This window comes from Erythrolamprus reginae, chromosome 5, assembly GCF_031021105.1.
Source record: "Erythrolamprus reginae isolate rEryReg1 chromosome 5, rEryReg1.hap1, whole genome shotgun sequence".
In the NCBI taxonomy this organism is placed as follows: domain Eukaryota; kingdom Metazoa; phylum Chordata; class Lepidosauria; order Squamata; family Dipsadidae; genus Erythrolamprus; species Erythrolamprus reginae.
The window spans coordinates 10,277,507-10,302,364 of record NC_091954.1 but is presented as its reverse complement, the minus strand read 5'-3'; the positions used below and the strand labels follow the sequence as shown (position 1 = coordinate 10,302,364).

The 24,858-nt window shown below is 41.4% G+C and overlaps 1 protein-coding gene across 1 annotated transcript in view; it reads right to left on the bottom strand.

The window, feature by feature from the left end:
* Positions 1 to 24,858, bottom strand: part of GRID1 (glutamate ionotropic receptor delta type subunit 1) — a 1,069,958-nt gene that overhangs the window by 132,839 nt on the left and 912,261 nt on the right. The window contains exons 6-7 of the mRNA XM_070753904.1: positions 7,415 to 7,576; positions 5,829 to 5,948 (exon numbers count right to left, since the gene is read on the bottom strand). Coding sequence (XP_070610005.1) covers positions 5,829 to 5,948; positions 7,415 to 7,576 — 282 coding nt within the window. The remainder of the gene's footprint in view (positions 1 to 5,828; positions 5,949 to 7,414; positions 7,577 to 24,858) is intronic.

Below are 24,858 nucleotides of genomic sequence, written 5' to 3'. Positions count from 1 at the left end.
TTCGGAGAGGGGCGGCATATAAATCCAATAAAACTTGAAACTTGAAACTCTGAAAAATATGGCAATTAATTAACAAGGAAATAAATGCGATTGATCACCTATGCACATTTGCTTAAAAGAGGTGGTGACAGAGCGACACATATTTTTCTCTCTATAATATGGTATTTTTCATGATCCTTTCATTGCATTGTTAAGTTACGAAAACAACTTGACAGAAGCATCACTGTTTTTCCTACCCACAATCATTCATTCTACTTCGGTTTCTGAAATATCATAAAGGTTTTTATTTAAGAAACACATTTATACTGCTGTCCATCTTTCAGAACGAACTCTAGGCAGCTACCCAATAAACACAACACACTAAACATGAAAAGACTGCTTCAAATCGTTAAAGCATATTGAGGCCTCGATAGATTTCACCTTTAACTGTCAATTTCTCTATTAAATGAAGCATCTCAAAGATGCAACAAACCTCAATAATCTCACTTGTTTCCAGAAATAAAAAGTCGTAGTTTTGAGTTTTCATTACTTTGATAATGTAATATGATTTCCCTCTTTGGCTTTTAAATCCAAGGAGCACTACAAATTTTGTAGCACATGTGGGAAAAACATTTGTAATTTTACACAGATATTTTTGTCAGTTTATAAACTTCTAGCCTTGGAGTTTTATTTCATTGGGGGCATTTTTTGGAACCCTAACGATTTTTTAAATACCCTTCAAAACCAGATATTGACCGTGACTATAAATGGTTGAGTCTACTGCTACTTCTAAAATAAATTTACAAATTAGGCTTCTCCCCAGATTTAATACTCGAGATGAACTATGATCTAGCAGGACAGACCTTGCGACAAAGGGTGGAGGACATTGAGAGGCAGGAGGACTTGGGTAGAGCTCTGCTGTTTCTGGACCCAGATGCCACTAGATATGTTGTGGCTCCTGCAAGATACCTGGGACAGCTAGAGTCAGGAAGCCATTGAAAGGCATTTGCTCTTGTATGGTGCTGTGCGCTTCCATCCGCCGTTTTGTATGGCAAGTACAAGGGAACTCCAGCCACTGAAAGATTTTGCCCTTGTGGCTCAGGAGAGGTAGAGATTGAAGGACACATGCTCCTGAGATGCTCCTTTTACACTGACATTAGGAGAAAGCATTTTCTACCACTTATTGAGGGATATCCTGGCCGCTCAGACGTTGCCTATCTCTGGTGGTTGCTTGGGGATGAGCAGGCCAGGATTACGGCACAGGTGGGCAGATTCTGCGCAGCAGCAGCGGGGATTTGTCGCAAATGTGTGCCTTCATAGCGAGATATGTATGTTCTGGTATAAGCTCAACTTTTCCCAGTCAGATAACTCAGCACAATAAGGTATCATAGATCATTTTATTACAGGCATTCTCACAATAATTCACAGTTATGATGTGATTCTTCTGCAGTATAATCTTTCCCATTGTGCAGGTAAAAAGAGGTTGAATTGACCCCATCTCTGGGTGTAGCATCTACATGCTGGCTGGCTTAGTGAGTGAAGACAAAAGACCTGCTGGAATGTTCTCTCCAATTACCCCTCATCCGGAGTCAGAGCCAATAGGAATACACAAATGTGGTCACATGTAAAACTACATTACCCAGAGTGCAATTTCACTACATTTCCCCTAATGCAATATCTTAAAGAAACATGCCTAAATACAGTCCAACTATCTCTGTCTCTGGGGACAGCACAATGTACATCTCTTGTATAGTTACACTGGGTCAATCTTGGTTGCTCAGCCAAAAGTCCTGCTTCCTGTTCTTTTTCCTTTTAATTATTATTAATATTATATTGATGGTCTTTGACCGTGAATAAAATTTTATAATTATTACTCAGCTTTCCAAGGCCAGAATTTCTAAATGATGTGACCCATTTTTAATTGTGAAATTCATAGGGGGCAAAATAGTAATAAGTTGAGATATCTAATGGTAAAGGCACCAGATATTTCAAGGGAGATTTCTTAGAGCTTCAACCAGGAGAATCAAAAACATGACCAGAGATTACAACTGCATGTTGCTATAGAAAGTGCGAAGCAAGCTGGGAAGGTTGATCTAAAGAAACAAGAGATATTTTTAGAAAGAAAGGCTTAAAATGTAGATATGAATAGCCAGGGATAAATGCTACCATTGAAAACAGGAATGTTTCTCTTAAAATACAGCATATGCTTAGGCTGCATACCAGGGGGGCAAGGAGGGGGCTTGAGAATAAGATGAAAAGACTGATTTTTTTAGAAGACAAAAGTTGTGTGCGGAAGGGCATAGAGGCCTCTCAAGATACCCGCTCTATCTATAATAATCCAATGTTAATTGTCCACCTGTTATTTTTCTTCCTTTTTTGATTTTTTATTGTCCTTATTCTGTAATTTTAACTTTTTAAAGCCTAGTTTATTTTTTAAATTATTGCAAAAAAATTCTTAAAATATGTATCTATTAATGTATGTAAAATATGTATGTAAAATATGTATCTATTAATGTATGTAAAATATGCATGTAAAATAGGTATCTATTAATGTTAATTGTCCACCTGTTATTTTTCTTCCTTTTTTGATTTTTAATTGTCCTTATTCTGTAATTTTAACTTTTTAAAGCCTAATTTATTTTTTAAATTATTGCAAAAAAAAATTCTTAAAATACGTATCTAAAAAGAACAACTGTCGGCTCACTGCATATTTCTGCCTTCTCTTGCCCACCAAATATTAAAATAGCGCTTAATAATAAAATAAGAATTGTGCAAATCTGTTCAATCCTGTCTCCAACTTTATACTTTCTGACAATCAAAAAGTCAAACGTTAGAGAATAGAATAGAGAATATAATTCTTTATTGGCCAATTGTGATTGGACACGCAAGGAATTTGTCTTTGGTGCATGTTGTGGTTAGCTCTGGCCCAGCTCCTGCCCCAAGCAATGTGGAGGTGGAGGTGGGGGAGAGATCCACATGCCGCAGGCCTGCTTTGCTTTCAGTAGAATCTGTCTCCTCTGACCAAGCCCCCCCACTACTTCATAAACCCTATCTGAATCCGAGTCCTCAATATCTTCATCATCCTCCAACTGATCAGGAGTATGTACAACACCAAACACCTCTCAAACTTTAAACATTAGTGTGGCTCCCATTATTTATTTATTTATTGGATTTGTATGCCGCCCCTCTCCGGAGACTCGGGGCGGCTAACAGCAACAATAAAGCAGTGTACAATAGTAGTCTGATGTTAGAAACAATTAAACACCCATTAATATAAAAATCCAAACATACATACATACATACCATGCATAGAATTGTAAAGGCCTAGGGGGAAGAGGATCTCAATTCCCCCATGCCTGATGGCAGAGGTGGGTTTTAAGCAGCTTACGAAAGGCAAGGAGGGTGGGGGCAATTCTAATCTCTGGGGGAAGTTGGTTCCAGAGGGCCGGAGCCGCCACAGAGAAGGCTCTTCCCCTGGGTCCCGCCAAGCGACATTCTTTAGTTGACGGGACCCGGAGAAGATCCACTCTGTGTGACCTAACTGGTCGCTGGGATTCGTGCAGCAGAAGGCAGTCCCTGAGATAATCTGGTCCGGTGCCATGAAGGGCTTTGTAGGTCATAACCAACACTTTGAATTGTAATCGGAAACTGATCGGCAACCAATGCTTTTGCCTATCCGGATCAGAACAAAGGGGAAATCCATGCACTGATATTTCAAAGAACACAATTTTATATATAACCATCAGGATTTATACAAGGAAACTCATGCCTTTCAATCCATCTTGGCAGCTTTCCCTGCTAAATTGGATCAGAGATAAACGTCTGGCCAGCCGCCAAGAGTCAAAGCTAATTTCACATTCCTCAGTAAGATAAAACGTCTTTGGTTACACTCATACACAGGCACGATTCTCCAAGCTTTGCTCACACAGCTGCATTTCTGCCCGATGATTTTAGAAGATAAATAGCAGGTTGCCAGTGTGGCATTTCTAGAACCTCAAATTTAGGACTGCTGCCATTAAAAATGTTTTCAACACCACGCCCTATTACCCAGAAATCCTCCTTTAAATCCTTTTTAGGTGTGGTCAACTGTTTCCCAGAGATGTAACTGTTTAGAGTTTCTTTCATAGACTTACTTTCTTAACTTTTCCCCATAAAAATATTCCTGTCTGCTTCGTGACCTTCTGCCCCCCAGCATCTAATAGGGTGTCATGTCCCCCTCCTCCTCTGACTCAGACATGACCATCATTGGGGTATCTACAGTCTCTGGAGGTTCCTCAGGTTTCTCAGTTTCCAACTCTCCCTCACTCTCAAGAACACTGGCCTAGGGTACCAGGACATCCCTGGTTCATCCTCCTCAGAATCTGCGATTAGCTGTCATGGACCACTCACAACACATTATAAAATCCACCCCATGGAAAGATACAAGGTCAACTTGGGACAATGGAGACCCACATAATAAAAGTCCATAAATAGAAGAGCCTTATGCAACTGCTGTTGTGAGTCACAAAGAGAAGCCAAATAGAGGCAAAAATGCATAAACATAGACAGACCTTACAATAGTATTCAAGCTCCAGGAAAAACAATGGATATTCTGTTGTTCTTTCCTGCTACAAGTTATTTAGATACCTTTAATGCATGCAGTTGCATATATAACTTGCAATGCGTTTAATATTTAATATTAAGACAGACATTACTTCTCTGCCATTGCACCTTTGGGAATGGATAGTTTGCAGTGGCCAGCAGAGTTGTGGGAGAGCTTAAATCTTTCATTTCCAACTATTTATTCCTGCTATTAACACCCATATAATGGTCTGGATTCCTATCTATCCTTTCATAAGTTGGGAGTAGGGAGACAGTGGGAGGAGGGAGGAGGAGAAGATTTGGGCAAATAGCTTAAAAAGGGTTAATTCTCCTTTTACTAACTACTACTACTACTACTACTACTTCTTCTTCTTCTTCTTCTTCTTCTCCTTCTACTTCTTCTTCTTCTTCCTCTTCTTCTTCTTCTTCTTCTTCCTCTTCTTCTTCTTCTTCTTCTTCTTCTTCTTCTTCTTCTTCTCCTTCTCCTCCTCCTCCTCCTCCTTCATCTTATTCTTATTTTTATTCTTTGTCTCCTCCTCCTCCTCCTCTTAACTCATAGAAACATAGAAACATAGAAGACTGATGGCAGAAAAAGACCTCATGGTCCATCTAGTCTGCCCTTATACTATTTCCTGTATTTCATCTTACAATGGATATATGTTTATCCCAGGCATGTTTAAATTCAGTTACTGTGGATTTACCAACCACGTCTGCTGGAAGTTTGTTCCGAGGATCTACTACTCTTTCCGTAAAATAATATTTTCTCACGTTGCTTTTGATCTTTCCCCCAACTAACTTCAGATTGTGTCCCCTTGTTCTTGTGTTCACTTTCCTATTAAAAACACTTCCCTCCTGGACCTTATTTAACCCTTTAACATAGTTAAATGTTTCGATCAGTACTCGTTCTGCTCTGCTCTGCTCTATTCTATTTATTTATTTATTTATTTATTTATTTATTTATTTATTTATTTATTATTTATTATTTAGATTTGTATGCCGCCCCTCTCTATTATATTATATTTATTTATTATTTAGATTTGTATGCCGCCCCGACTATTATATTCTTCCATGTTATATGTCATGTCAGAAGGAGTCATAAGCGATGAGAATAATAGGAATGAATAAACACGAAACTAGATGGATATAAAATGTTTTTCAAGGCTACATTTTTAAAAAATAAATAAAATTGTACTGCAAAAAAACCCAGCGTGTCCTCCAGATAAACTGAATGGGGAAGAAACAGGTGTAGAAGAAGAAAGAAGAATTACCCTTCGAACGTCTTTCCCAAATGTTTCACTGTAGCTCGTCCCCAGGATTTCGAACTGGACATAGGGATTGGCACCGTCTTCTTGGAATTCCATAATGCCCGTCAATCCACTGATGTGACCCTAAGCAAAGAGTTTCATGTAGTTGAGTGACAGAAAAAAAAATGATGTTTTTTCCCTCCCCAGGAATTTTCCCCCCCAAACCATCTGTGTTTTAAATATTTACTGTATGTATCCAAGAGATCAAGAACTTGGTCTATGTCTCTTGGAAAGGCAGATTATTATTATTATTATTATTATTATTATTATTATTATTATTATTATCATCATCATCATCATCATCATCATCATCATCATCATCACCATCACCATCACCATCACCATCACCATCATCATTATCATTATCATTATATCATTATCATCATCAATAATAATAATAATAATAATAATAATAATAATAATAATAATATTTGTATGCCACCCTTCTCTGAAAACTCAGGGAGGCTCACAGAGTAAATATAAAAACACAGTGTACAGTACAAATCTAATACATTAAAAAAACTATAGTTAAAAAACCCTCTCAATCAAACGGTGCAATTACACCATGTATCACAATTATTAGTTGGGGCAGATTTAATTGCCCCAGGCCTGGTAACATAGATGATTCTTAAGACTCTTGCGGAAGGCAAGGAGGATGGGGGCAGTACAAATCTCTGGGGGAAGCTGATTCCAGAGGGCCGGAGCCCCCACAGAGAAGGCTCTTCCCCTAGGCCCCGCCAAACGACATTGTTTGGTTGATGGGACCTGGAGAAGGCCAACTCTGTGAGACCTAACTGTTGTGGTTAGCTCTGGCCCAGCTTCTGCCCCAAGGACTGTGGATGTGAGGGAGACATCCACATGCTGCAGGCCTGTTTTGCCCCCGGTGGAATCTGCTGATGAAGGCTCCTCTGACCAAGAAGACAGGAGTGACAGGGAGGAGGAGAGTGTGGCAGACAGCTCAGAAGGAGATCAATTATCTAGCTCCTCCTTGGATTCAGAACAAGAGTTAATGATACAGCCACGCATGTAGAGAGCGATGCATAGGCAACAGCAACTGAGAGATTATTATCAAAGAAAATGAGGCCACCTCTGGTTGGGTGGGGCTGTGGTAATTAGTGAGGCTGCTATAAATAGCAGCCTGTGGGTTTGGCCATTGTGGAGGATTATCTGATCGTTGTGTTTTGTGACTGCTTTGCTGACTTTGACCTTTTGTGTGCTGATTTTTCCCCACTTTGAAACTAAACCAGAGCAAAGTGTGTTTCACTTTGTGAAAGAAGAAGGACTGTGAATTGCCTCACAGCTGCAAGCTAAGTATCACAGAACTGATAAGGGACTTGTACAAATTACCAGTTTGTTTGGAGACGAGTGCTCTTTGCTATACCAAAAGAGGGCTTGGTTTAAGTGAATTTTCATTATAAAGAACATTGTTTTGAATTTTCAAACAAGTGTGTGTGTGAAATTTGCACCTGTGAATTTTCGGGAGGAGTCTACCAGAGAGCCCGACAGAACACTAACCGTCCGCTGGGGTTTATTTAGATCCATTTGATTACCTTCTTGATCGTCTCCAACATGGATCGGCCTCCGTTCCAAGGTTTGGTGGACTTTCTCATGCAATTCAAGCTCGCCATGCTGTGCCATTTCCGGTCTTCCAGCTTTCGGTGGAAAGCATTGGCCAGCATGAGGACGCTGTCGTAGAGATAGAGGTTGGAGACCTGTACATGGAGACAAAGTCAAACAATTGGTACGTGGTTGCTGAAGGACACCTGTAGTGCGATGGAGAGCAAGGATGCAAAGTGAATGCATTGCAAAAAATAAATCTGCTTTCTAAGTAATTATTTATTGATTTCTTCTTTTATCAGAGGAACCTGTAATGCAGTGATTGGGGACAAGATCAGCAGGACAAAGCTTGAAACCTAATTTTCTTTCCCAGTTTCAATTGACCTTCTGTGCAGATAGTTCTTAGTCTTCTTCTTTAAACAGAGACTGCTTCTACTTTAAGACAATGTTTATTATTATTATTATTATTATTATTATTATTATTATTATTATTATTATTATTATTATTAGTTTTGCAATGAAATTTTTGTTTCAATCTATTCCATACCTTCAGTGGACCACATTCTGAAGGGGGGGAAATCAAATAATAAACTGTATTCAAAATATACATGCTATATAAAACTACTCCAATATTTTCTCAGAATATACAGCTACATTCATTGAATGTGTTAGCCCTCATTTATGTAATTAGGAAATTATTTTCAGATCTGACTTTTTTTTGAAGCAGAATTATCGAACCATTCGCCTAGTTTTCATGTGGGTTCATTCTGGAAATCACCTTTTGCCTGTTGATTTCAAATTTCATTTCTTCTTGGGTTGAAATGACAGCACAGATCTTGTCTCTGAAGCTAAAGCATTTTAACCAGGCCAGAGGAGCTATTATTCAGGATTTGTGAACATTCAATATGTTCTTTCTTTCTGTGTGGTGGAAATGAGTAAATGAGTCTCACTGAGTAATTTGAAATAATGTAGATTGTACACAATTACACCATGTATTGGCCGAGAAGAGCCACACACTTTGATGCATGGACTTCTATATCCCATGTTATTCTTCCCGACTGAGGTTAAAATATGTTGGCTATTTTTAAAAAACTCTATGCTTCTGTGTTTCCATGTGGCTTCTTTGTTGATAGGGACTCTAAGTGTTGGTCACTTTTCAAAGATGCAATATTATTATTATTATTATTATTATTATTATTATTATTATTATTATTATTATTTGTATGCCGCCCCTCTCCGTAGACTCGGGGCGGCTCACAACACAAAAAAACAGTTCATAACAAATCTAATAATTTACAATTTAAAATATTTAAAAAACCCCATTATTAAGCAGACATACATACAAACATACCATACATAAATTGTATATGTGCTTAATATTTGGACCGAGAGTCAATGCTCACAGTCACTCATGCCCTCATCACCTCGAGGCTCGACTACTGTAACGCTCTCTACATGGGGCTACCTTTGAAGACTGTTCGGAAACTTCAGATCGTGCAGAATGCAGCTGCGAGAGCAGTCATGGGCTTCCCTAAATATGCCCATGTTACTCCAACACTCCGCAGTCTGCATTGGTTGCCGATCAGTTTCCGGTCACAATTCAAAGTGTTGGTCATTTATTTATTTATTTATTAGATTTGTATGTTGCCCCTCTCCGAAGACTCGGGGCGGCTAACAACAATAAAGAAAACAATGTAACAAATCTAATATTAAAAAATAATCTAAAAAACCCCAATTTAAGAGACCAATCATACAAACAAGCATACCATGTATAAATTCTATAAGCCTAGGGGGAAGGGAAAAAATTTCAATTCCCCCATGCCTGACGACAGAAGTGGGTTTTAAGGAGCTTTCGAAAGGCAAGGAGGGTGGGAGCAACTCTGATATCTGGGGGGAACTGGTTCCACAGGGTTGGGGCTGCCACAGAGAAGGCTCTCCCCCTGGGTCCCGCCAAATGACATTGTTTAGTCGACGGGACCCGGAGAAGGCCAACTCTGTGGGACCTAACCGGTCGCTGGGATTCATGCGGCAGGAGGCGATCCCGGAGATATTCTGGTCCGATGCCATGAAGGGCTTTATAGGTCATAACCAACACTTTGAATTGTGACCGGAAATTGATCGGCAACCAGTGCAGACTGCGGAATGTTGGAGTAACATGGGCATACCTAGGGAAGCCCATGATTTCTCTTGCAGCTGCATTCTGCACGATCTGAAGTTTCCGAACACTTTTCAAAGGTAGCCCCATGTAGAGAGCATCACAGTAGTCGAACCTCGAGGTGATGAGGGCATGAGTGACTTTGAGCAGTGTGTTCCGGTCCAGTGAGTCTCGGTCCATTACCTATAAAGCCCTTCATGGCACCGGACCAGGATATCTGCCTTCTGCCGCACGAATCCCAGTGGCCGGTCAGGTGCCACAGAGTTGGTCTTCTCCGGGTCCCGTCGACTAAACAATGTCGTCTGGCGGGACCCAGGGGAAGAGCCTTCTCTGTGGCAGCTCTGACCCTCTGGAATCAGCTCCCTCCAGAGATTAGAACTGCCCCCACCCTCCTTGCCTTTTGTAAACTCCTTAAAACCCACCCCTGTCATCAAGCGTGGGGGAACTGAGACATCTCCCCCCACCTATGTAGTTTTTGTGCATGATATGACTGTATGTATGTTTTTTATATTGGGGTTCCTTGCTTTTTAGGCTTTTTAAATGTACTATTGTTATTTTAGATTCGAATTATTAGATTTGTCATTATGTATTGTTTTTATCACTGTTGTGAGCCGCCCCAAGTCTACGGAGAGGGGTGGCATACAAATTAATAAATAATAATAATAAAATAATAATATTAATAATAATAATTGTCTTCTAGTTGAATACTAAACCTAAGCATAAGAGAAGTCCATGCAATGTCTGACCTTACATTACTAGCTTAGTGGTTGTTGGTATGTCTCGGTGAAGCTAGGCTACGAGACCTTCGACATATGCTGAGCAGAGATTAAGGAAGAATGTGGATGTGTGATACAGCCAATAATGACACAGACTTAGTATGCTGAATAAGTACTATTTACATATAAACATAAAGCAGAAATAATCTACAAACCGCACATAGCAAGCACTAAACAAAATACACTCCCCCCCCTCAAGGTAAAGGCAAAAGGTGAATGAGAAATACAGGAGAGAGTACTGGCGCCCTCTTATGGCTAGCCAGCTAAAGTCCTTAAAGTGATATTACAACTGTAAAAGCATAAACTACAATAGGCAGTTTAACAGACATGGCAATCCCAAATAACAGTTTGTACCATGTACTAACAGTGGTTTGCTAACAATGAAGGACACTGCCCAGTGATCCATGGGCAAATGGGAACAATCAGATCTGGAAAGATTAATTAAGGAGACCGTGTAAAACATGTCTGTAGCAGCATTTGGGTCTGAGAAAAAAAAGAATATTATTAGAAAACCAGAACAGGTAAGTTCTGTATAAAAAAGTTTCTTAGTGTGCTACACAAGATAGAATATCCAATAAGGATTCTGTTTGGGTCTTGAGTGGGTGTAGCAACCATTTTCACCCAGGATTGGGTCCTCTCAGAGTTCATAAAACTAAAAATTGCCTTTGTATCCACCTTGTACCAATTGAGCCTCCTGGCTTGCCTCACTTCAAGGTTAGAAAGTAGTTTCTTGTCATTTGCTGTGGGTGGTCTTAAATCAGATTTGACATAAAAATTAACTGCAATTGGTTGATGATCACTATCTTCCCTTGTATAGATTTGGATATCTGAAAAGAAGTTTGATTTTTTCCATTGAGACACATATATAATCCAAGACACTGCTAGACTTCCCAGCATGGAAGGTGAAGGGATATATAAAGCAGCTGCTTTTGCCTCCTAGTATGTGAAGGTTACATGTGTATGTCAAGGAGATCAGATTGGAGCCCGCCGCGTTCCTTTTAGAGTCTCTGGAGTGCCAGGGTGGGTCCTTTGTCAAATAGGTCTCCGGGATAATGCCCAAGTGTACATAGTCTTAACTCATGATCCTGATACTTTGCAACTGACAAGTGGGGTGAAATGGGATAGGGGGAAGATGAGATAAATGCTAGGAAGACAGTGTCTTCTTAAAGCCATTCACACAGTATCTTCTTGCCATAATTAACAGGCGGTGAGATTGAACCCAGAGGACAGATGACTGCACTGGTTAAAATGTACCGAATGTAGAAGCCTCTAGTACAGTGTTTCCCAACCTTGGCAACTTGAAGATATTTGGACTTCAATTCCCAGAATTCCCCAGCCAGTGAATGCTGGCTGGGGAATTCTGGGAGTTGAAGTCCAGATATCTTTAAGTTGCCAAGGTTGGGAAACACTGCTCTAGTAGACATAGCAGCATCTGCGGTTGCTACTATTTTGGGTGGTCACTAGTATATAAAAACATAATAGCAAGTCACTAGTATATTATTATTATTATTATGTCAGTACAACACAGCAAACGAGATCACTATGCTGGATTTCGTATTTCATCACCAGTTGGGCGCTTCCCAAGCACCTAGGACTGCGTGATGTAGCGGCGAATTATGTTTGCCGATCCCAGTAAAGCGGCCTTTTGCAATTGACAGATGGAGATTTTGTCAATTCCGATGGTTTTCAAATGTCCACTGAGATCCTTTCGCACTGCGCCCAGCGTGCCAAGTACCACTGGGATCACTTTCACTGGCTTATGCCAGAGTCGTTGCAGCTCGATTTTTAGATCTTTGTATTTCACTAATTTCTCTAGCTGCTTCTCCTCAATTCTGCTGTCCCCTGGGATTGTGATGTCGATGATCCATACTTTCTTTTTCTCCACGATCACAATATCTGGTGTGCTATGCTTCAGAATTCAGTCAGTCGGAAGTCGGAAGTCCCACAGTAGTTTTGCTTGCTCATTTTCGACCACTTTTTCGGGCTTATGATCCCACCAGTTCTTTGCCACTGGTAAATGGTAGTTCCGGCACAAGTTCCAGTGGATCATCTGTGCCACAGCATCATGTCTACGCTTGTAGTCAGTCTGTGTGATCTTTTTGCAGCAGCTGAGTATGTGATCGATTGTTTCATCTATTTCTTTACAGAGTCTGCACTTTGGATCGTCTGTTGATTTTTCAATTCTGGCTTTGACAGCATTTGTTCTTGTGCCGCCAGTATTAGTCCTTCTGTCTCCTTTTTGACTGTTCCACTTGTAAGCCATGACCAGGTCTTTTCTTTATCCACTTTGCCTTCAATCTTCTCCAAAAACTGTCCATGCAATGCTTTGTTATTAAATGACATAATAATAATAATAATAATAATAATAATAATAATAATAATAATAATAACAACAACAATAATAATTATTATTATTATTGTTACTATATTGTTATTATATTGTTTTGTAAGCCACCCTGAGTCTATGGAGAAGTCCAAATAATAATAATAAATAAATATAAAAATAAGAGCCAACCCCATTTTGGCGAGGAAACCACCAAACCTAGAGACCAGCACAGTTTCAAAGCGCTTCAAAGTTAAAACCTTTTAAGAATTATTTGTTAAAAGCTTCTAGGCTCAAATTCATATTCAATTGCCACATGTGTGCTGTGTCCTATTGATCAATAAAGACTCTTTCAGTGTCTGTATTGATCAATCAAACACTAATAACAAATCTACTGAATCTTTGCAAGAAGGCCTGTTTGGAAAACAATTCTTAGAGTTTTCAAACGAGACAAGACAGATGTGCCTTTACCAACAAATCAAAAGTTTGAGGATTCAACCTTCTGATATACCACCTCCTTTCTTTCATCTGCTTTCTTGCCAGCTTGTCATTCTTAACTGCCAGATGCTTTGTTATTTAAAGCCTAATTTATGTCTTCTCTTTAGGAAGGGGTAAGCGTCTCTCCCAGATGGCTTTGACATATGTGTTTCCATGTTGAGTAGGATTTTCCCCTGATGTTACCGAGAGGAAAATAGAAGGTCCAGGGTTTGCAAAGGATGGCAAGAGAAGTTTGATGTATAATTTGGTAGGCAAGACTAAAGAAGGCAGATGCTTTCAACTCTGCTGGTGGAAGAGTGTAAGGCTATAATTAGAAGACACAACTTTGGATGGTGTGAAGCTAAACAAAACAGGTTACAAAACAACTCTGAAAGAGAAATGAAAATAATGAAAACAAAATCTGTTGGGATTGGTTAACTCAGATTAATGTATAGTTTTCAAATCATCCCAAGGAAAAAAAAATAACAAATAGAAACATAGAAACATAGAAGACTGACAGCAGAAAAAGACCTCATGGTCCATCTAGTCTGCCCTTATACTATTTCCTGTATTTTATCTTACAATGGATATATGTTTATCCCAGGCATGTTTAAATTCAGTTACTGTGGATTTACCAACCATGTCTGCTGGAAGTTTGTTCCAAGGGTCTACTACTCTTTCAGTAAAATAATATTTTCTCATGTTGCCTTTGATCTTTCCCCTAACTAACTTCAGATTGTGTCCCCCTGTTCCTGTGTTCACTTTCCTATTAAAAACACTTCCTTCCTGAACCTTATTTAACCCTTTAACATATTTAAATGTTTCGATCATGTCCCCCCTTTTCCTTCTGTCCTCCAGACTATACAAATTGAGTTCATGAAGTCTTTCCTGATACGTTTTATACTTAAGACCTTCCACCATTCTTGTAGCCGTTCAATTTTGTCAATATCTTTTTGTAGGTGAGGTCTCCAGAACTGAACACAGTACTCCAAATGTGGTCTCACCAGCGCTCTATATAAGGGGATCACAATCTCCCTCTTCCTGCTTGTTATACCTCTAGCTATGCAGCCAAGCATCCTACTTGCTTTTCCTACCGCCCGACCACACTGCTCACCCATTTTGAGACTGTCAGAAATCACTACCCCTAAATCCTTCTCTCTCTCTCTCTCTCTCTCTCTCTCTCTCTCTCTCTCTCTCTGCATGTATATTATTTATAATTCAACTAGTAACCCACAGTTTCCAGCAATTGACTGAGATGGGAAGTCCAATCATAGAGACGCAACAGGTTGTAGCAAAAAAATCAAAAATAAAGGAAGCTAAGAGATTGTTATTACTGAGTCAATATTGTATGTTTGTGTAAAATGTTAGTTGTCGCGTCTTTTATGGTTGATTCACTGTTATAAACCTTTTGCAAGTCAGTTTGATTCACTTGAATAAAGTAGCATCTTAGAGAAACATCTTTCAGCTGTGGCGAGGGGGGCGTTTGCCTAGGTTCGCCTGGTGCACCAGTTGAGGCCCTATCTGGACCGGGACTCACTGCTCACAGTCACTCATGCCCTCATCACCTCAAGGTTCGACTACTGTAATGCTCTCTACATGGGGCTACCTTTGAAAAGTGTTCAGAAACTTCAGATCATGCAGAACGCAGCTACGAGAGTAATCATGGGCTTCCCAAAGTATGCCCATGTTACACCAACACTCCGCAGTCTGCATTGGTTGCCGATCAATTTCCAGTCACAATTCAAAGTGTTGGTTATGACCTATAAAGCCCTTCATGGCATCGGACCAGAATATCTCGGGGACCGCCTTCTGCCACACGAATCCCAGCGACTGGTTAGGTCCCACAGAGTTGGCCTTCTCCGGGTCCCGTCGACTAAGCAATGTCATTTGGCGGGACCCAGGAGAAGAGCCTTCTCTGTGGCGGCCCCACCTCTGTCGTCAGGCATGGGGGAATTGAAATTTTCCTTCCCCCTAGGCTTATAGAATTTATTCATGGTATGCTTGTATGTATGATTGGTTCTTTAAATTGGTTTTTTTTAGATTGTTTTTAATATTAGATTTGTTTACATTGTCTTTTTATATTGTTGTTAGCCGCCCCGAGTCTTCGGAGAGGGGCGGCATACAAATCTAATAAATACAAATACAAATACAAATACATAAACACTTTGCCAATGTATAAAAACAATAAATAAAGGGATGTTTTCTACATTAACATTGATAATCATTTCCTCTGCAATATTACCATTTTTTTTTGCATTTGACTTTCATGCATCAGTGACCTGTAGCCATCTTCAGAAATAATCCTCACCATTTCAGTTACTGTACTAACTTACTGTATAATAATCAGTGATGAGAATCAATTTTTTTTACCATCAGTTCTGTGGGCATGTCTTGGTGGGCGTGGCTTGTTGATCCTGTGACTGGGTGGGCGTGGCCAGAATGTGATAGACAGCACTTGGTATAAGAAAAAATTAGGGCCTATAGGTTTAGAGAGCATTTGAACCTTTACATTTGTTTTCAAAAACTTACAAATTCCTACAAATTCTGGGAAAAAGAGAGAAAAACACCCTAATGTCAGTAAATAAGTAGTTTCTGTTGTGATTCAGCCTGAGGCTCCTCAGGGACCGTCTGGAGCTCTGCCGGATCCATGCCCAGAGGAGGAGGACAGTGACCAGGAGGGGGAGGACCAGGCAGACAGGGGAGAGGAACGTCAGGAAGAGGAGGAGGGAGAGCAGCCTGAGACCCCCGGGGGGGCCCTCTCCCCAGCAAGTAGCCTGGATTCATTGGATGAAGACGCACAGGCTATAATAGACATGAGGCAGAGACGTGCAGCTCAAAGAAGGGGTCAATTAGAAAGGTATTTCCATCCCTGAATTGGCAACAGCTGGGTTTGGGTGTGGTTCTCCTCAGCAGGGTTGAAAAGGCAGGCCCGCCCTTACAGTCTTGTGGAGAATTATCAACTGGGAGTCCTGTGACCTTGCTTCGATTCTTGGTATCTCTGATCTTGGCTTGTGGCCTAGAAGGCTGAAAGACTTGGGGGAGGCGTGGGTTTTATTATCTCCAGTGTTGTTTTTGCCAGCAAGAATCCTGTTTTATTGCCTGGCCTTCGTGAAACCTCTGTGAAGCTTCATCGTGTTCCTGTCTGTAAGAACAGTTTTTGTTACCTGTGTTTGCTTTCCAGTATATAAACTGCCTTTGCTTTTTACCAGTGTGTCTGGATACTCTTTTTGGTTGGTGTTGGCGTCTGGGGGGACCCAGACAGAACAGTTTCCAGGAAATATTTTGATGTTAAAATACCAGGAATAAGGGCAGATTGACCTCTAGAATGGATAAACAATATAGTTAAGGGGTGATTGGTAACGATTGAGGAATTGGGAAAGTTCCCAAAGGAAAATTTTGAAATATCCAAATAAAGGAAAAATGAAGTGAAATCATTCGTGAAAAACAACTCTAAATATGGATATGAGGAAAGGGGCATGAATAAGGGAGGGGAAAAACTAGAAATGATATGATTTGTATTAAGCAAAACACCTCGGAAACCAACTGTCTTTCGAGGTCCCTGTTATGCACAACTGGTCTATTTTTCATTGTCTTTATTTGACAATAAAGTTCTTTTTTTTTTGTTTTTTGCTTTTATATTTTGCTTTTATATTTTGTGCTCCTGGAGTTTTTTTCTTACACTTGGCCTCCTTCACCCTCCCTGGGAACAAAAGCGGGCTGTGGGGAGGGGACACACTGCATCCTCTCGCACCCCAGTTTGGGCCTAGGAGGCCTCCCTGAAATCTCTTGGGAAGCAAAAACAGGCTTAGGCCTCCCTGAAGCCTCCTGGGAAGCGAAAATGGGCCATGGGGGGAGGCTGCCCACCCCATGCTCCCCCACCCCATTTTGGGCTTAGGAGGCCTCCCTGAAGCCTCCTGGCAATGTTACTTCTAAGGTACGTGGCTGCGCGGCTGTGCACCCCAAAACAACTTCCTGCACGGCCTTTTCTAAGGCCACGCAACCGGAGGCGCCGCACGCCCCCACCCACCACGGATGTGCTGGTGCCAGTGCCGAGCCTCCCTGCCTCCGGCCCCCTCGCGCCCTGGCCTCCCGCAGTGGCGGCTGCGGCTTCTCCTCCTCCTCATCTGGCTGCTAGCAAAGGGGCTCCGAGAGGGTCGGGGCAGGTGTTCCCGAAGCACTCCCAGGCTATGAGAGGGTTTTCTCCGAGTGCTACGGGAGCGCCTGCCCTGCCCCTCTCCACAGCCTCCAGAGAAGAAAGGAAGAGAATGAAAGAGAGAAAGAGAGAGAGAGAGAGCAACAGACAGAGTGAGGAAGAAAGAAAGAGAGAGAGAGAAAGAGGGAAAAAGAAAGAGAAAGAGAAAGAGAGATAGCAAGTTGTCAAAATTGGAAGCGCCATTTCCACCCCGTCCTGGTTAAAAGTGGCGTTCCCCAAGGCAGCGTACTAGGACCTATTCTATTTATTCTCTACATCAACGATCTATGCGATCATATCACAAGCAACTGTGTTCTTTTCGCCGACAATGTAAAACTTTTCAACACCACGGACAACACATCTACTCTCCAAAAAGACCTCGACTTTGTCTCACATTGGTCTAGCACATGGCAACTTCAAATATCAACCAGCAAATGTTCTACCCTCCACATCGGCAAAAAGAATCCGAACCTCATATATAAACTGAATAAACAAAATCTCACAGACAACCCCCACTCAGTAAAACACCTTGGAATACTAATATCAAATGATCTAAGTGCCAAAGCCCACTGCAACAATATCGCCAAAAAGGCTTCTAGAGTTGTTAACCTGATCCTACGCAGCTTCTGCTCTGGCAATCTCACGCTACTCACCAGAGCCTATAAAACTTTTGCCAGACCCATCCAATTCATCTGTCTGGAACCCATACCACATCTCGGACATCAACACCCTTGAAAATGTCCAAAGATACTTCACCAGAAGAGCCCTTCACTCCTCCCCTCGAAACAGAATACCCTACGAAAATAGACTATCAATCCTAGGTCTAGAAAGCTTAGAACTATGTCGCCTAAAACACAATCTAATTATTGCCCACAAGATCATATGCTGCAATGTTCTACCTGTCAATGACTATTTCAGCTTCAATCACAACAACACAAGAGCACACAACAGATTCAAACTTAATGTTAACCGCTCCAAACTTGACTGTAAAAAATATGACTTCAGCAACCGAGTTGTCGAGTCATTACCTGACTCAGTAGTGTCAACCCCTAACCCCAAACATTTTTCCCTTAGACTATCCACGATTGACCTCTCCAGGTTCCTTAGAGGTCATTAAGGGGCTTGCATAAGTGCACCAGTGTGTCTTCCGTCCCCTGTCCAATTGTCTCTCCTTATCTCATTTATCTTTTCTTCCTTTCAAATATGTTCACCTATACTTTTATATCTTTTCTTCTATTCTTTTCTTTACTTATATTATTACATATCTTTTTCTTCAATGTTTATTATGTATTGGACAAAATAAATAAATGAGAGAGAGAACGAGAGAGAGAGAAAGAAAGGAGACTCCTATGTAGCAAAAATGGTCCTAAAAAGTCTCCCTAAAGCATCATGAGAGGGAAAATGGGCCATGGGGTGGAAGCCACCTCCCACACCCTATTTTGGGTCTAGGAGGCCTCCCTGCACTTACCTAGGAGCCAAAATGGAGCATATGGGGACTCCTGGAAGGGGCACAACAGGAAGGAATGGGGCTCACCAGCAATTTAACTACTGGCTTGCCAAAGCGGCTGAAATGGCTGGATTTCACTGCTGGCTGTACTTGTATTTGTACTCCTTACTTTTCTGATGCCCTGAACGAAACCCCACAATTCTATTTCAGACTGAAGGTCAATTTCATTACCCCCCAATTTCTTGTTACCTTCCCTGAGATTCAGTGAGATGCCTGCCAGCTACCTTTCTTCTTTAATGCTACGTTCACCATCCCGTGTTGGTGTTTGGGCAAATGAAATAAAAATAAAATCCTTTCCCTGATTGTCCTCGAGAAGATTTAAATTGGTTGTTTCCCAAACAAACATCTCCCTATGTCAGAGATCATATGTGCAGCATCTCAGCTTTGTTGCCAGAATGAAGCTATTGCGAAGAGAGGACCAATCCCCACCCATCCCCAATACTTCAAGCAGCGCCCCCAATTCCAATTTGCTGGACTTGTAGGCAGACAATAATCAGGAATTCATGTGAGTTTGCTGCTCTACCCTGCAGCGGCTGCCCAGGTGGTCTCGAGCATGAGAAAAGAGGAAATTAAGGAATTATCTTTCCACGCAGCATGCTTGAATTGTTCGAAAAGGAACCCAAAAGAAAACAAGGTCGCGGCTTCGCCCTGGGGGGGTGGTTTCTTTCACACTCCTGAGTCTTTCTCTCCACGCTTAGGAAAGAGACACTAATTTCATATAAATGAAGTGAGGCAAGGCTTATCTGTGGTTTCTTTTACCCCCTTCTCCTTTCTTATTGTATACATACTTTATTTATTTTTTAAAAAAAAGATTTTTATTGAAAATATTAAAAAGAAAACTGACATATACAAAAAACGAAAACAATAGCAGTGCATATAAATATATGCTGTGTGTGTGTGCATGTATGTATGTATGTATGTATGTATAGTTTTTTCTGTGATACATATATATGTGTGCAGAGCTGAAGGGATTGCATACTGTAGCCTAGAGGTTAATTCTCTGCCTTACAAGGCAAAGGTTGCAGGTTCAAATCCCAGTGAGGGTATGGCTAGCTGATGAGGCCAAAATAAGGCCGAAATAGATCTATCCTAGTCTCCCTTAATTTTCAAATTCAGCCAAAAAAACCCATGTGACACATACAGATAGAATTGTCAGCTATCAATAAAATTAACTGCCTTGGAAATGGCCCTGGGTTGGGCCGAGAGGCAAATAAGGAGCTGTGATGTTCCTTCAATACACCAGGGTGATTCGACACAAAAATGTGTAACCCTTCCCTGGTGCAGAGCTGAAGGGATTGGATACTGTAGCCTAGAGAAGTGATTTTCAACCTTTTTTGAGCCGCGGCACATTTTTTACATTTACAAAATCCTGGGGCACACCACCAACCAAAATGACACAAATCTAATAAATAAATAAATAAATAAATAAATAAATAAATAAATAAATAAATAAATAAATAAATACATACATACATACATACATACATACATACATACATACATAACCCCCTCATATATACAATCCTATGTAACATCCCCTTATAAATACAGTCAATCATCAATCATCCCTCCTCAAATTTATACCACTGTCTCATTTCTGGGTACTTCTCCTGTCTTTCCCCATTTTCTCTCTCATGTTTCTCATTTCTCTCTCTTCTTCCCTTTTTCCCTCATTCCTTCTCCCTCTCACTTCTCCTCTTTTTCCATCCCTGTTTCTCTCCCCCCTTTATGCGTGTGTGTGTATACACACTCGAACCATTTCCAAAACCAGTTGAGGGCTGGTTTTTTTTCTCTTTTATTCTTTTCAAAAACAGGTGTGGGCTGGGGGGGGTTTCTTATTATTTGGGTGCTTTTTACAATATGCTTCAAGAATCACCTCTCTCTCTTTTGTTTCTCTCTCCTCTCATTCTCTGCCTCAATCATTTTATCATTTCTCCTTTTTTCTCCCCTTTTTGTTCTCATTTCTCTCTCTCTCCTTTCGTCTCCCTATCTGTCTCTCTTGCTTTCTCTCTCTCTTGCTATCTCTCTTTTTCTCTCTTGCTTTCCTTCTCTCTCTCTCATTCTCTCTCTTATTTTCTCTCTCTCTCTCTTGTTCTCTCTCTCTCTCATGCTTTCTCTCTCTTGTTCTTTCTCTCTCTCTCTCTTTCTCTGTTGCTCTCTCTCGCGTTCTCTCTCTTATTTTCTTTCCCTCTCTCTTTCTGTTGCTCTCTCGTTCTCTCTTATTTTCTCTCTCTCTCTCTTGTTCTCTCTCTTTTTCTCTCATTTTCTTTCTCTCTCTCTTGTTCTTTCTCTCTCTCTCATGCTTTCTCTCTCTTGTTCTCTCTCTCTCTGTTGCTCTCTCTCTCTCGTTCTCTCTCTCCCTTTCTTCTCTGTGGAGGCCGGCAAAGGTTTTCCTTAGTTTGAATGCTCTGAGCAAGCTGGCAGGGGGATGGGAAGCAGCCCTTTTACTGACAACCTGGGATGGGATTGTGAGAGGGGTGGGTGTTCCCACAGCGCTCGGAGCGGCTAGCGGATGGATCGCCAGCATCTCTGCAGCCACCAGGAGGAAACGGGGGAGCTGCCTTTCTGGTGGCAGTCCAAAGTGGCGGGATTAGTCATCTGTTGTCCTCCTGATGCTACTGACGTGGTGCCAGGGACAAAACGCCCACCCACTCCTGAGGGAAAAGACGGACTGATTGGGATGGGAATTAGCATCTCTCCTGCCGCAGACAAGGCAGAAACTCGCCGGACGCGGAGCCCAAAAAAAGCGCCTCAGGAAGGCAGAAGCGAAGCGCCCCCACCACCCGCTCGCTTTCCAACACTGCGCCCGTTGCGCCAGGCTCTTTGCCTGAATCTGCCTCCTTTCTGAGGCTCGAGCGAGCCTCCTTTGCCGGCAGCCGGGGGGGCGGCTTCTGCAAGTGGGAGCTCCAGGGATGAAGCCTCAGCCCTGGAGCTCCCACTTGCAGGAGCCACCTCGTGGCACACCTGACCATGTCTCGCGGCACACTAGTGTGCCGCGGCACACTGGTTGGGAAACACTGGCCTAGAGGATAATTCTCTGCCTTACAAGGCAAAGGTTGCAGGTTCAAGTCCCAATGGGTGTGGCTAGCTGATGAGGCCAAAATAAGGCCGAAATAGATCTATCATAGTCTCCCTTAATTTTCAAATTCAGCAAAAAAAAAACCATGTGACATCTTGGCATATTCGGGTTTCTTCCCATGTAGGATTCAGTGATTTCTGCTGACGTTTCGATGAGGTCCCACTCGTCATCTTCAGGCTGGTGCTTCTGTCTTTGTTCTAGGTCTTGCTGTGTTTGCCCTAGAACAAGGACAGAGGCACCAGATTGTTGTGTTTCTGTTTCTCACAAAGCATTTGTGGTCCCTAATAGATAATGATCTTGGTTAATCCTATCAATTTTAGCTTTAACTCCTGGTTCTAAGATGAATGGGCTTGCAAGATGCATGCAATTCCTGAATGATTTAAAAACACCAGGATCAAATACCACTCCAGGCAGGCTGATACCATATGAAATAATAGAGGCCCATCATAATAATAATGAAGGAGCAATATTTGCAGCATAATTAGCTTCTGATTGCTGCCTGGCAATCAGTGGAGGTTAAATGGACTGTGCAGATGGCTTGCCATGGTGAGAAAATGGGTGTTTTTAGGCTATAATATTTTGTTTCCCTGGATTATAATTCTGCAGTCTGTTGGCATCTCTACCTCGTTAGGTTTCAAGGCATATGGAGTGGTGGTGGAAAAAACACTCACAATTATCCTATAGAGTCTGATGGTTTTAGGCAAAACGTTGATCGGGTTTTTTAATGATTTGAGCTCAAAGTCTCTCCTTCAACTTCTTCCCTTAACTATTCCCATCATTTTTCGTTTGCAAGTTTTTCATTTTTCCTGGAACTGCATCTTCTGAGGCATCATACAATGCATCATACAATGCAACCCTCTTGTTGTTAGTTGCAAAGTTGTGTCTGACACAATGGGACCCCGTGGACAATGTTCCTCCAGGCCTTTCTCTTCTCTGCTACCCCATGTGTGGAGTCCATTTTGGTTCACGCTAATGCTTCAGTGACTCCATCCAGCCACCTCCTTCTCTACCGTCCTGTTCTTCTTTTGTCCTCAATCTTTCCCAGCATTAGGCTCTTCTTCAGTGAGTCCTTCCTTCTCATTAGGTGGACAAAGTATTTGAGTTTCATCTTCAGGCTCTGGCCTTCTAAAAAGCAGTCAGGGTTGATCTCCTCTAGGACTGACCAGTTGGATCGCATTGCAACCTAAGAGACTTGAAGGAGTCTTCTCTAGCACCATAGTTCAAAAGCCCCAATTTTTTGGTGCTCAGCTTTCCTTATGGTCCAGTTGTACATTGCAAATGGGAATTTCTAACTCTGCTGCATATTAACAAAATTAAGACAGACTATCTATCTATCTATCTATCTATCTATCTATCTATCTATCTATCTATCTATCTATCTATCATCTATCTATTCTGTCTGGGTCCCCCCAGACGCCAACACCAACCAAAAGAGTATCCAGACACACTGGTAAAAAGCAAAGGCAGTTTATATACTGGAAAGCAAACACAGGTAACAAAAACTGTTCTTACAGACAGGGACACGATGAAGCTTCACAGAGGTTTCACGAAGGCCAGGCAATAAAACAGGATTCTTGCTGGCAAAAACAACACTGGAGATAATAAAACCCACGCCTCCCCCAAGTCTTTCAGCCTTCTAGGCCACAAGCCAAGATCAGAGATGCCAAGAATCGAAGCAAGGTCACAGGACTCCCAGTTGATAACTCTCCACAAGACTGTAAGGGCGGGCCTGCCTTTTCAACCCTGCTGAGGAGAACCACACCCAAACCCAGCTGTTGCCAATTCAGGGATGGAAATATCTTTCTAATTGGCCCCTTCTTTGAGCTGCACGTCTCTGCCTCATGTCTATTATAGCCTGTGCGTCTTCATCCAATGAATCCAGGCTACTAGCTGGGGAGAGGGCCCCCCCCGGGGGTCTCAGGCTGCTCTCTCTCCTCCTCTTCCTGGCATTCCTCTCCCCCGTCTGCCTGGTCCTCCCCCTTCTGGTTACTGTCCTCCTCCTCTGGGCATGGATCCGGCAGAGCTCCAGCCGGTCCCTGAGGAGCCTCAGGCTGAATCACAACTCTATCTATCTATCTATCTATCTATCTATCTATCTATCTATCTATCTATCTATCTATCTATCTATCTATTATTTTTATTTATTTTTTGTTTGTTTGTTTGTTTATTTATTTATTTTATTTATTTATTCATTCATTTGTCCAATACACAATACATATGATAGAGAATAGACATAAAGTAATATATATAAAGATAATATGTAAAAATAGAGGAGAAGATATATGAAAGGAAGAAAATATATATGATATATGAGATAAATGAAAGGCAATTGGACAGGGGACGAAAGGCACACTAGTGCACTTATGTACGCCCCTTACTGACCTCTTAGGAACCTGGAGAGGTCAATCGTGGATAGTCTAAGGGAGAAATGTTGGGGGTTAGGGGTTGACACTATTGAGTCCGGTAATGAGTTCCACGCTTCGACAACTCGATTGTTAAAGTCATATTTTTTACAGTCAAGTTTGGAGCGGTTAATATTATTTATTTATTTATTGGATTTGTATGCCGCCTCTCTCCGCAGACTCGGGGCGGCTAACAACAATGGTAAAAGACAATACGTAACAATCCAATTTAATAAAACAACTAAAAACCCTAATTATAAAAAACCAAACATACACACAAACATACCATGCATAACTTGTAATGGCCTTGGGGAAGAAATATCTTAACTCCCCCATGCCTGGCGACAAAGTTTGACTCTGTTGCATGCTCTTGTGGACAGGCCAAAGTGCACAATTTTTATAACAGAAATACAAAACAAAACTCAAATAAATTTAATCCATGTGTTATCTGAGTAATTTCATAGTACGGACATATCCAGAGAGGAACATCTTCCACTGTGGCCAAGATTGCCTACCAACTACAAGT